Source organism: Ornithodoros turicata, chromosome 1, assembly GCF_037126465.1.
Source record: "Ornithodoros turicata isolate Travis chromosome 1, ASM3712646v1, whole genome shotgun sequence".
Taxonomy (NCBI): Eukaryota; Metazoa; Arthropoda; class Arachnida; order Ixodida; family Argasidae; genus Ornithodoros; species Ornithodoros turicata.
The window spans coordinates 196560610-196573784 of record NC_088201.1 but is presented as its reverse complement, the minus strand read 5'-3'; the positions used below and the strand labels follow the sequence as shown (position 1 = coordinate 196573784).

The 13175-nt window shown below is 44.7% G+C and overlaps 1 protein-coding gene across 1 annotated transcript in view; it reads left to right on the top strand.

The window, feature by feature from the left end:
* Nucleotides 1-2485: 2485 nt before the first annotated feature.
* Nucleotides 2486-13175, top strand: part of LOC135392993 (uncharacterized) — a 127339-nt gene continuing 116649 nt past the window's right edge. Inside the window, exons 1-2 of the mRNA XM_064623603.1 lie at nucleotides 2486-2675; nucleotides 3442-3641. Coding sequence (XP_064479673.1) covers nucleotides 2486-2675; nucleotides 3442-3641 — 390 coding nt within the window. The remainder of the gene's footprint in view (nucleotides 2676-3441; nucleotides 3642-13175) is intronic.

Genomic DNA, 13175 nt, shown 5'->3' with positions numbered 1-13175 from the left:
TCACAGTGGGAGCGCCTTGGAGAAATATTAACAGAACCGCCTCCCATAGCATATCGGCCTGCAAGAAATCTACAAGACCACTTAGTCAGAGCAAAAGTCAACAAGTCAACACCTACAAACGAGTGCTGCCATCCATGCAACGGACGAAGGTGACAAATCTGTACTCTAATGCAGACCGCAGACACGGTAAGAAGCACGAACAGCAACTTCCAAGTAAAAATTAGAAAGTGAACATATTCGACACAAGTGTGTCTGGTTGGGTGAGAACTATGATAGTAACGAAAATCTCCAACCAAGTTACAGGACGGGGATAGCCAGTTCGTTTCGGAGCCAGTTCGGCTCCTTCCTCATGGGTGACTGTAGTGGCCGTTGGCAGCAGCGTTCTTGCGTGGTTCCAATTTCGTGATTCGCCCGATTGTTTTTCAGTCACGTGACGGAGGCCGCTGACGTATACGCTGGGTAACGCTCCAACAGATCGGTTAAGGTTTCCAGGTGTGGATTGTATATGCCAGGACTCTACAAACATTATTTTGATCTGATTACCCTCAAGGTCGATGATGCAGGCGTTTTGAAAGTCGATAGGATGGTCTCGAACTTGACAGTGTTCAGCGAGAGCGCTTCGTTCGATGTCCGACTTCCGTACATCATTCTTATGTTGCCGTAGCCTTTCGGGGAAGTTCTTTGTCTCGCCGATATATGTCGCGCTGCATTTGGTGCATGGAATTTTATGGACTAGCCGAACTGGCTCCGAAACGTCGGGTATCCCCGTCCTGTAACTTGGTTGGAGATTTTCGTTACTATCAAAAATTAGAAAGCGCTTCCTTCTGCAACTCCTTCCTCGTAGTATCTCCATTGGAATGCAATTCATGCAAAGCACAATATGTGGACATAACTACAACGTCATTCCAAATTTGTTTTAATAATTACACATCCGATATTAGAAACCAACCAAATATCCCTGTGTCGCGTCATTTCAATAAAGCTAGCCACTCGTTCAACAATATTAGCGTGTACATATGTCTCTGCGCCAAGCCATATGGCCTTTTTGCACTGATTTTCGACACCTTGAGTGTGAAATCCGTCCATCCATCCATCCGTCTATCCAACCATCCGTCCGTCCGTCCGTCCGTCCGTCCAGTTTTACTTGAGACCACAGCGGACAACAGCGTGAATCCTTCCTAATTCAGAAATTCCAGTCCACGATAAAGGAAGACGCCGGCATATTGTCTGCAGTTCGCAGCCTTACCTCATAGACCAAATCTCCTGACCCTCCTCTATTCTTTCTGCCGTCTCTTTTTATCGTTTCACGTTTTGAGAACCACCAGTATGAATCTTTCGTAGTTAATTTCTGAGGCAAATTGAAGCTTTGTATGTATTTGCCCTTCTGTGTTGTTCCAGCCTCAGAACATCAGTTCTCTCATGACCAGGATGAACTCTCCTGGAGCATAGCCCCTGGAAGTGTTCAATGGACGACCAGGAACGATGCTCCTGGAACATCACAAAAGCCGTCTGCTGTTCACCTCTTCCCTTCCCCCTTCCTCTTGTATATAAACACTTGTCAGCTATTTTCAAATTTAGTCCTGTTGAGGGCATCGCTAACTGCCGAAACGTCGACCACTAACTGTACTGTGAATCTATTTCTAGTACCTCCCATATAATTTTAAAGTAATCGAAGTAGACATTCTTTTTCATCCTTATGGGGCTTCCAAAGTTGCTTTGTTGCTTGTACTTGTATAGTCTGTATCTTTATCGGCGCCAATCTGCACTAAGTTTTCAATACACACACACACACCAGATAAAAGTTCAGAAGGCCACGTATTAAACACATGAAGGAATGAAAGTGGAACAACCAAGGTAGGGGAAGCAAAAAGGGGTGATCTGTAACAATGTAATCTATTAGAAATGTATGTAGGGGTGTTGTCAACCTTGCGCCGGAAGCCCGACTTCGATTGTACTGTTATAAAACATTTGCATGCATTGCAGGATGGGTCCTGCATGGTAGGCAAATGGAACAGGTTTCGAGCCATGTCGCCTCATTGCTCCATTTAAGCGAATAAATTATGCTGCATATCGAAACATCGAGGAAATAACAACAACGACAACTTCATTTCGAGAGAGCTACTCCCTACTACTCTGTACTACTCCCGAGGAAGTCGAGAAAACAACGGTTACAAACTGACGTGCTCCTTACAATACCACAAGGTATTTCAGCCCATACACACTCAGCGTGTCGTAAAATAAGCCGTTGTAGAAATCGGAGGTGATGGAAAAATCAGATATGTCCTGACAACCGATAAATCTACGAGTATTGCTAGTGCTGTTGGTTGAGTCTGGCGTACCATGTCAATCGCCGTACTCGAGGCTCATTTGTACATTCGGCCTCACTAAGTGCCCTTTTATTTATTTATAGATGGGCGACTTACCACCACACCCAAATGTTTCTGAATGTGCGATTTTACACAACGCTATTCATAGCCAGATAAAAATGAAAGAGAAGAATTATGACAGCATTAATGCCTCAAAGGTTGGATTTCACTTACCTACGTATTACCTTACTTTCCAGACTTTACGTGGCGGGAAACATGGAGGCAAATCTAACTTTGATGACGGTCCGAGCAAGACTACAAGTGTGCCTTCACATGCTGATTTCTTTATCTTCGAGAGTACCTCGACAGGTATTTCTTATCCTATCTTCTACACTGCTGATGAATAGTAAATTGAAGAGCGAGCGAAAGGAGTAGAGAAAACTTCCCTTAAAAATAAGCACTTTACACGGCGAGCATTTCCATTTCCGCACACTCTAGCTACCCTGTAGCGTTCGTACTACGCGTTTCGAGCCTCCTGTGGAAAACTTTAAGGCTCACGCTAGTTTCACCTTCCAATACTGAGAGACACATCCACAGGTCTTATCTTATTCTAAAGCATGCAACCACATATCTTATGACATAATGAAAACCTTAAAAGACTAGGTATATCAGAAGCACCTCACTGGCACAGTTTTCCTTCACCCTCTCCCATCGTTGATTCTCTGTAATATTGACACAGCCGCTCTCTCACATATCTCTCCAGCGCTATACTCCCGAAAATAATGTCACTAATAACTTTCAGCACTTCTTGTCTTGGTATAATATCCGTCTTTGAAGTTTTGTTGCACGGCCGCATTTTTTCATATCCTAATATCCTCTCTTTTTCTTTTACTTGCACTTCTGACGCTCCATGAAACTATCTAGAAAACATCTTGCAAAGACGTCCAAATCCCATAATTCAGTAGGAGGGCGTCCGAGTTACTTCCTACAGTATTGTGCGCGATCAAATATTTGTACTTGTCTTGACCCGTGAATAGTGATGATCAAGGGCTGGTGATTGTGAACGCCCCAGTATATCAACGCGTCACAAAAAGGTTGCTGTGCATGATAACAATATGTGTATTATACCTTGCAGGTTATCTTTCGTCTCCGGGTTCAGTTGGTGGTTCGTTATTCGTCCAGGCACTCTGTCAAGTCATCAAAAGGGACTATCTTACCAAGAATTTCCAAGAAATGATGACACTGGTCCAGTATTACGTAACACTTGAAAAGAAACCGGATGAGACACTGTACAGATACTCCACGCTCAGGAAGAATATTCGGTTTGCAGCTGAAGTAAGTTAAGTCTGACTCATTCTTCGCATTTCGTGTGTGTTATTGCTCCTACAGACCCTTTAGAAAAAATGGAGGAAATAGGGGCGAGTCTCTGTGCGTCTTTATAACACGTCTCCAGTTCTCGTGCCTTGCTACAGGGCCACCCAGAAATCCTTCGTGAAGATGTGTGTCAAGTGTATTTGGCGATTCAGTTTCTGCCTCTTGTACAGGAAATCGATGAGAGACGCAGCTCGTAACAAGTACACACTGATTTAATGAACGGAGGCAGCAAGCAAACACGAGGGGACATGGGAGACGATGGCTAAGGGCTGACTAAATACAGCATGGACGTGACATAATAAAACAGTTTCCACCAGAATGCGAGTTGAATCGCGTGATAACGATGAACAGGCATCAGTATACTGGGCAGCACAGTCGACGCAACTGAGCACATGGTTTCATATGTCAGAGGTTATCGACACATTAGCTATGTAATTGCACTCTTATGGTTACGCAATCTCTTATTTATGCACTGTTGAGTTTGCCGGATGCATGGCGTCTCAAAATAACATGATACAGCGGGCGTAATGCAAAACGGGCTGAACATCCGCGCGTTGTCAATCCTACAGAGAGGTCTTTGGTGCACGCTAAACTTTTACACCCTTTTGTGTGTAAGGCGGGTGTCGCATATCGCACTCCCCTTTACGTGTAAAAGGTTTCAGGTGTAACGAAATACCTCTCAGGGTGTATTTCACAACACCTTCAAACTTTTACACTTAAAGAGGTGTGAGTTACGACACACCCACATAACCTCAAGAAAGGTGTAACGTCTAGTGTAGCGAGTGTGCGGTTTCTTAGCCTGAGTCTTAAAATCCATACACCTTTGAGGGTGTAATTGGATAATTGGATGATACCCTGACTGATTCAACTTAATTTTTCGTGTAAATCGACACCCTTAAGCAACCACGTAACGTGTGCACCATTGTTTACAGAGTGAGTGTATCATACGTATCAGCCAAAGTATATGCGTAACATGAGCATCTAACGTATTGTGTCCTTCCCACATAGGAATTCCGAAGTGTTGGCCATATTGGACCAATATACGTGTACACACATATGTACATATATATATATATATAAGGGGGAAAAAATTAGCAGGAGCTCTTTGGCTGCACGTATAGCATATGTTTGTTAGTCAAACGTCGCCATGCCAGTACTGGACAGCTGTTTCGGCCTTCTTGGGCCTCATCAGCAGTACGCAGGCAGGCAACGTTTGAACGGATGGCGTCAGAAGGTCACGTGGCACGTGATGCCTCCCGTCAGGGTGTCATAAGACACCTCTGAAAGCCCGGTGCAAAGCCAGTCAAATGTATAAGGGGGGGAAAAATTAGCAGGAGCTCTTTGGCTGCACGTATAGCATATGTTTGTTAGTCAAACGTCGCCATGCCAGTACTGGACAGCTGTTTCGGCCTTCTTGGGCCTCATCAGCAGTACGCAGGCAGGCAACGTTTGAGCGGATGGCGTCAGAAGGTCACGTGGCACGTGATGCCTCCCGTCAGGGTGTCATAAGACACCTCTGAAAGCCCGGTGCAAAGCCAGTCAAATGTATAAGGGGGGAAAAAATTAGCAGGAGCTCTTTGGCTGCACGTATAGCATATGTTTGTTAGTCAAACGTCGCCATGCCAGTACTGGACAGCTGTTTCGGCCTTCTTGGGCCTCATCAGCAGTACGCAGGCAGGCAACGTTTGAGCGGATGGCGTCAGAAGGTCACGTGGCACGTGATGCCTCCCGTCAGGGTGTCATAAGACACCTCTGAAAGCCCGGTGCAAAGCCAGTCAAATGTATAAGGGGGGGGGGGAAATTAGCAGGAGCTCTTTGGCTGCACGTATAGCATATGTTTGTTAGTCAAACGTCGCCATGCCAGTACTGGACAGCTGTTTCGGCCTTCTTGGGCCTCATCAGCAGTACGCAGGCAGGCAACGTTTGAGCGGATGGCGTCAGAAGGTCACGTGGCACGTGATGCCTCCCGTCAGGGTGTCATAAGACACCTCTGAAAGCCCAGTGCAAAGCCAGTCAAATGTATAAGGGGGGAAAAAATTAGCAGGAGCTCTTTGGCTGCACGTATAGCATATGTTTGTTAGTCAAACGTCGCCATGCCAGTACCATGCCAGTACTACTACTGATATATATATGTACACGTCATTCTTTTCCACGAAAACGTTAAACACTTCAGAATTAGGTAAAACACCCTTAAACCATCCCACCCTGATTACACCCTTCGTACACCATTAACACACTAATGTAGATGTTCACCCTATTCACGCCCATTGATGAGAGGACCAGCCTCGAAGGGGTAGAATATGTGTGTGAACTGGGTGTATATCGCAAAATACACCCCTCTTACACTAGTATAGGTATGAAAAATACTGTGTGATCTGTACTGGAAGGTGTGTGTAGGCAATCCAATAGAGCCAAACATCGAAGCAAACTCCCCTAAGTTACTCCGCCATGGTAGAAAAGAATTATCAACCCACATCTAAGCACTTTTGCGATTCAGGAACCGGGTTAGCTGATTGGCCTCCAGGAAGCATCAGACATTGTTAGGAAATGAAAGGGACGACCTAAAGATAGCAAGATTTTTTTAGCTGTCTTTAATGCTGATTTTGCTGATATTTGATGCTATTTATGTTGATTTATGTTGAGAAGGGACTGAGGATCACTTCTCCCGTACCTTCAACACTGGCCTAGGTACATACAGAAGGTGGTATCTAGAGCTCTTATTTCCTTGCCTGCGGGGTTCATGTGTGAAAGCTAGTTCAGGGAAGAAGCGATAGCAACATTTAAGGCTTGCATAGCTGTGTTTGAATCACCTGCCACAACGATAATATCATCCACATACGTTAGTACTTTCGCAAACTTCATGGCCCTGTCCCAATCATATGTCCCGGGCTACGGATCCTATAGAAATTACATGTTTTTGGTTGCAAGTTTGATCGGCAAGACATGCTATCGTAGAATTTAAGTACGATATTGTGAGTTCCAAAATGGAAGAATCACGAAGCCCTCCGCTAGATGGGAAGAAAACAGGGTCGTTTTCTATAGCGTCCCTTTGAAGCATAACAGAGGTCTGGATTTCTCGAGTCAGAAACACACATATTTGTTGACGTGAAACGTCATTCTATTCGGTAAGTAGGGGTGCTAATGAAAGATGCGAAAAGAGACAAATAACATGTTGCTGGGAAAAAGGTCGAGGAGGACCTTTCAATGTTTCTCTTCGTTCTTCCGTACTTTTGTGTACTCGTACTGTGCACGTTTCTGTATCTTAAGGCATCTGATCAGTTCACTGGCTATGTGTTCCAAATCGACACGACTGGCTTACTTGAATGCAGATGGTCCCAACTGTAGGTTACATTTAGTGTAGCCGGTTAGGGATTTTACTACATCATCTTTTTTTGTGCCGAAACCCGGGAACAATTTCTACAGCGTCTACCGTCACTGTGTCTGGAACGACAAACCGACGAACTATCTACCGACTGAAGGCGGAGCGTGCTACCATACGGACCCAGCGAACAAAAATCCTGAAGTCATAATGAACTTCAAACTCCAAACGCGGCGATGGATCCCATTGTGCCTGATGACGACTATGTGTACAACACGGTAATTGAGTATGAGGACAGAGTCACGGAAGTCATGGCAAACATGAACTCGAAGTTATCTCAGTGACAACTGACGGATCAAGAGAACCGCAAAGTTCCGGTTCAGTGCTATTACAACGGCACACTGGAGTAAAAGCGCCGAAATTGCAGCTTTCCGAATGCAGCGGAAATTTATGGGAATGGAACATCTTTCCGGAGGAATTCAATGTGTGGGTACATAAAAACGGAGGTCTGGCCACGATATAGATGTTTCAGCATAGGCGTAGCATGCCGATTTTACCGGGGGGGGGGGGGCGAGCCTGGCACACGATAGGGGACGGGAGAAGTCCAGCGGTGCCCGAGGCGGAAACGAAGTGACGACCATGTGCAACGTGTAATATTTATTATTTGGTTGCCAAGTTCTCGGCTGGTACATGATGGCAGGTGCGTACCGGCACATTGGACGGTGGTACGGGAAAAGCCGTGAAAAAATAGCATTCTTCTAGCCAACAAATTGAAACGTGTTTTCCTTAGTAGTTGTTCGTTTGATGAACTCGTTTGCTACAGCGTTCAGCTAGATATCCCGAGCTAACTCTTTGTGGCAATGGAGCCAGGTAATCTGGTTTAACCGGGCTTGTCCAGTTGTGGAACGCAAGTAAGTTTTCAGCCGCCGTAGGCACGAGAAGGACTTTTCTGATGTGCAGGACGTCACAGGTATGGTCAATACAATTCGAAGAAGTTGAACAACTTCTGGAAGTATCGTCCACAGTGGTTCACTTTCCTTTCCTGAGAGCAGATCTTTTACGTCCTGGAACGAAGCAAGGCTTACGGAATGCTGCTTTGCAATTTCCAGCAGCATATCTCGATGAAGCTGAAGGCGACGTGCATCAAGATCTCCTTTATAGAATTCGCACAGATAACCGCTGTCAGTTTTTCCCACAAATAACTTTTCGATTTTCGTCACGTGGTCCCACATTCCGGCAGGAAACCGAGTGCACAGAGACGCGTGAACCGTGTCAATTACCATGTGGAACCTCTGCCCATAATAGGCTTCCGTGGATTTAAACTCGTGTGCTTGAGATCCTTCGTCGTACCGACGTGGGCCTTGTCGCTGTCTTATCGGTAGGCTGGGGCACCCAGTCTTGAGCTCCTCAGCCGTGGCCTTCACCATGATCCAAAAGCCAGGGAATTTGTCACGGAGTTCAGCAACACATTCTTTAGCGGTCTTCACTGTTTGCTCTGTATGCCCAAACTGCAAGCTCTTCTTCTGCAGAGCAGAATTTGCGCTCTCCAATCTCCCAAATACCGGGATCATCAGCCCGAGCATGAAATATGAATCAAATTTTCCGAGCGCTTTCGCGTAGGCACTGGCTTTTTGCTCCTGTGTGATTCTTTTCATCCGATTACAGAGCGAGAGGGAATTGCATCGACTCAGAGTAGTTACTTGAGACTGACCGCAGTGAGAATGCCTTCAGCGTCCACCGGACTTTACAGAATTGTCTGAGGTCCGGTGTTCCCTCCTTCTGGAACTGTTCGAACCAGCTGAGGCGCCTTGGAGATGTTTTCACAAAATTTACCAAGTCGGCGAACAATGTGACAAAGTCGCGACACACATCAATTTGCTTACACAAGTCTTGCAACACTAGGTTGATAGTGTGCGCAAGGCAGTGTACATACATCGCTCTTGGTTCAATATCATGAACTAGGGCTTGAAGTCCACCACTTTTGCAGGACGCATTTGCGACCCCGTCGTGGCATTGTCATCGGCACTACTCAATTTGAAGATTCAGTCGACACAACACGCTTTTCAGCATTGAGAAGAGGGTGCGTGCTCTCGTATCAGCCGTCACGTAAAATCCAACAAATACTTCTTCCACTTCAAGACCACCTTCGACGTACGTGAGGCAAAAGGATATCTGCTCCTGCGTGCTAATATCAGAGGTCTCGTCAGCAATCACCGCGCAAAACAACGCGTCCTGCACTTCTCTGATTACGGAACGGAGCATGCTGTGGGTAATGCATCTCATTTTGCAAGTCCGGCGAATTCCACTTACACTTTTGTTGAGCGACGCCCCGAGACCTGGCACATCCGCTTCCCGCAACATAAGACGCTGCCTCAAGTTACCTTCGTGCTCATTGTGATCGCGAAGTGACACTACGAAGTGGCCCTTGACATGCCAGAAAGCGAACGGACGACAGTACTGTTCGCTTGGACCGAACTGTACAGCGAACAGAGCCTGACGACTTGGATTCATTTGGCTGAGCTTCGGTTCCGAGAGCACAGTCGCTACGTTAGCTCCTGTGCTTGCACTTCTGAGCGCCGTGGAAGCTTCACGATAAAGCGTTGACTTCTTATGACTTCTAAATCGTTCAAGAGCTTTCCTCCAATTCTGGAAATCTCGTTCAACGAACGCAGCGTATGAGTCTTTGTCTCGCGATGTGCATGCAAGTGGATTTTTTTTTGTCCCTGGCAATGACGCAAATGACACAGTACACCTAACCAATGTCATAGTTTAACTGCAGGTTAAGTGCAACTGCGTTCCCTGTAGTATGGTGTTCGGTCATGTCCGTTGCACTTAGCCGCAACTTGATCAAGCAAAAACTGTCCGTCATAAGAAAAAAATGTCCCCATTATCATATAAAAAAAGAAGAAACCAAAACCAATGACATTTTACAGTCTACGTTCATTTGAACTCTTATATCATTTACTGGACACATCCATCAGGTCGACCCTGTTTGTTTTTCGTTTGTTTGTTTTGCATGGCTTTTCTTCTTTGTCTCTTGAGGTTGGTTTTTCTACTGTTTTCTATTCACGAGTTCTGCAGTAGCTGACCGGAACACCTCCATATTTTTTAAAATATCAATCAATCAAACAACGTTTTACAACACTATGACAGCATATTTATTGCGGGCAAGTACATTCCTCTAAGGTGAATAATTTTACTCTCATGTTTCCCTATATGTAGGTTTTATAACTACGGTAATACGCCTATGTTTTGTTGTTGTAAGTTTTTTTTTTCTCGCAATGACCCTTTTTCAGCTTAAGTAACAAAAGCGAGAATCGCTGACATAATACATTACAGATATACATTTAATGAGGCTTTGCAAGGACAATGCACTGTCATAAAGCTAAAAAACAAACTATGCCAGATTTCTCTGTTATGAAAAAAAAGAAAATTATTGTGGCGGCGATGATTGAAAATAAGTCTACATCGAATGAAAAATTTCTCTGAAGGAGGAAACATTTCCTTGAGTTTGAGGAACACACAATATGAACTGTGTGTTCCTCAAACTGAAGGAAATGTTAGTTCTTTCCACAGTACACCATCTCGCTTGCACCATTTTAATTTGCTTGTCGAAGCATTTCTTGTTACATTCTGTTAACTCCTTCCTGCAGCCTCAGTACTTTTCTTTGAAACCGTCGTTCCTTTTTTCAGCTTTTCTAGCTCTCATTTCCACAGCTTTTTAGAGCTCTAGGACCTGCATCATCGCAGTCTGGTTTTTGCGCTACTTTCTCTGTGAGGTCTGTGCAGGTTCCAAACTTGTCTCTTGTTGCTCAGTTGTTTGTTCTTCATGCTGGGATGCTGCAGCAATGGTTTCCATCTGGCTGTTCGTGTACAATTTGAACCTTGAAGATACACAAGAATGTGTGAAGCATGCAGTGAGACGACACATTACTGAGGAAGATGCCTCGATGTTTCCTCTGCAGTTGCTTGCAACTCTTTTGTTTGTTTTGTCCCTCTTTCGAAGTTTATCAGGACTACTTCTAACATAGTATGCTTATAGTGCATCACATGCACATACACAAGGGATAAACATCATGCATAGCAAATTACATACAATACGCATAAGCTACTGTTATTGTGTTTTCTTGCTGCGCATGAATCTCCTGACTATGGATCCCCACCCACTAGTTGCCTTGCTATGCTTTGTAGTAATATACGTATAATTACACGCAGCTTTGCCAGCACTGGCCCTCATTTCCAGCTTAGTAAATGCTTATCCATATTTATCATTTTAGTAACTTCACAATTGTTTCTCTTTTAGTTTTTACCGCCTAATAATGCTTTTACAAACTATTACATTTTTTAAGTACATGCTTGGTTCACCTGAGTTCAGAACGAGCAGTGATATACTAACTGCAACACATATTCCAGCCAAGAAGACGTACAACACCCCATTTCCATATCCCCTCATCATCCTGAAGCAGATCAGTGAGATGCAGAATTCCACACATCATATCAGCATACAGATTCAGATTGCAGCTGTGGTTATGCTCACCAATCATGACATCACTGTTTCTAAAGTAGTCGTTTTGTAGCAGTGCGAAACCGTGCAGTGTGGCTGTAGTTTTCATAGGTGTAGTTTCATAGGTGAAGCTGGAAATTGAAGTATGACATGTCATAAGTTGTACCAAATAGTATGAAACATCGAAAAGGACACTTAACAGCATGTACATCATACGCGCTCGCAGGAATGCGACGAAAACGCCACTGATCGCACGGAACCATCTACCAGCATGTTGTGGTCGCTGGATAAAATAGGCGTAAGTAGCTATGACATACACAACAAGCAAGCAGAAACAAGAACTGAACTATTACAAACTACGTTTCCTATATTCCGTCGTCATGTTTTCTATCTTAACTCGCACTTGCTTCCCGACGAAAACCGCAGTAGCTGTCTCGACGCTCACTTATTGTTTCCAACGACACTACAGTAGCTGAAGTGGAGTCTGCCATCTTGGTTTTCAGTGGACCCGACCGTGGTTGTGCAGTCAACCACGTTTGGCGCTGCAGTGTAACACTCTCAAACACGGTTGAGTTGGACCGCGGTCGACTCAACCGTGGTTGAGATCGCTAGCGTAACTAGTGTATTACTCAGCGATGTTGTCAAAGGCCGTGTTATGGTCACTTCCGTCTGACATCGTCGTAGACTTCCATTGCCAAACTAGCCAGTTTCCTGTCAGAAGCGTCACGACCTCAGTCGAAGAAGGTATTGTCACGGATGTTAAGCCAACCTCAGCGTCTGTATCCCAGTCGGTAATAGCAGTTTTCGACCAACAGCGCGTACTGAAGTTCCGTCAGGGACAGACTATCACTATGGCCCTTAAACGACCATCATCCTGCGGATTTCTTTAGAGGGGAGCACGGCAATCATCGTGTTGGCATAGCTAACCCTCTTCCTTTTTCGCACATTTTGTGTTTCGTGCCAATGTTATCGGCTTACCAATGCAACAGTCAGTTTAAATGCATGTAGGTGACAAGTTACAACTCATACTTCATTTTGTTCTGGCGTCACACAAAGCTGTAATGCGGATACAGGCAAAACGACCTCGACTGAGGTGGTCGGCCGCGGTTTTCCAGTGGCAACAATCGAACGAATAACGGACCACCCTCAATAGAGTTTCCTCAGAATGTCACTGGAAAGACATGTGATTTTTCGCTTTTGTGTCTGAATGCCAGAAGCGTAAATAATAAAGTCGATTATTTCTGCACGCATTTATCTACGCTTAATGCTGATATAATTATGGGATGTGAATCCTGGCTTGATGATTACGTGAGAGATTTGGAAGTCTTCCCTCTTAACTATACGGCATTTCGAAAGGATAGAAACAGTCATGGCGGTGGTGTATTTATTTTTGTAAGCAGTTCTGTGCATGCTGAGAAAATTCAGAGTAATTTTGACAACTGTGAGTCTGTACGGTGTTGTCTCTTGTCGAAAGGGAAATCCATTGCACTGTGTTCTTTTTACTGTCCGCAGCCGAGGAATGTTTGAGAAATTTGTGTGACCAAGTATCTTTTATCTTCGATCATATTGTGTTAACATTCGGTGATTTTAACTTGCCAGATTTCAAGTGGTGTACTATCGGATATGAGAGATTGAGTAATTCACATGGTTACCGAGTTTTTGATGAGATGCT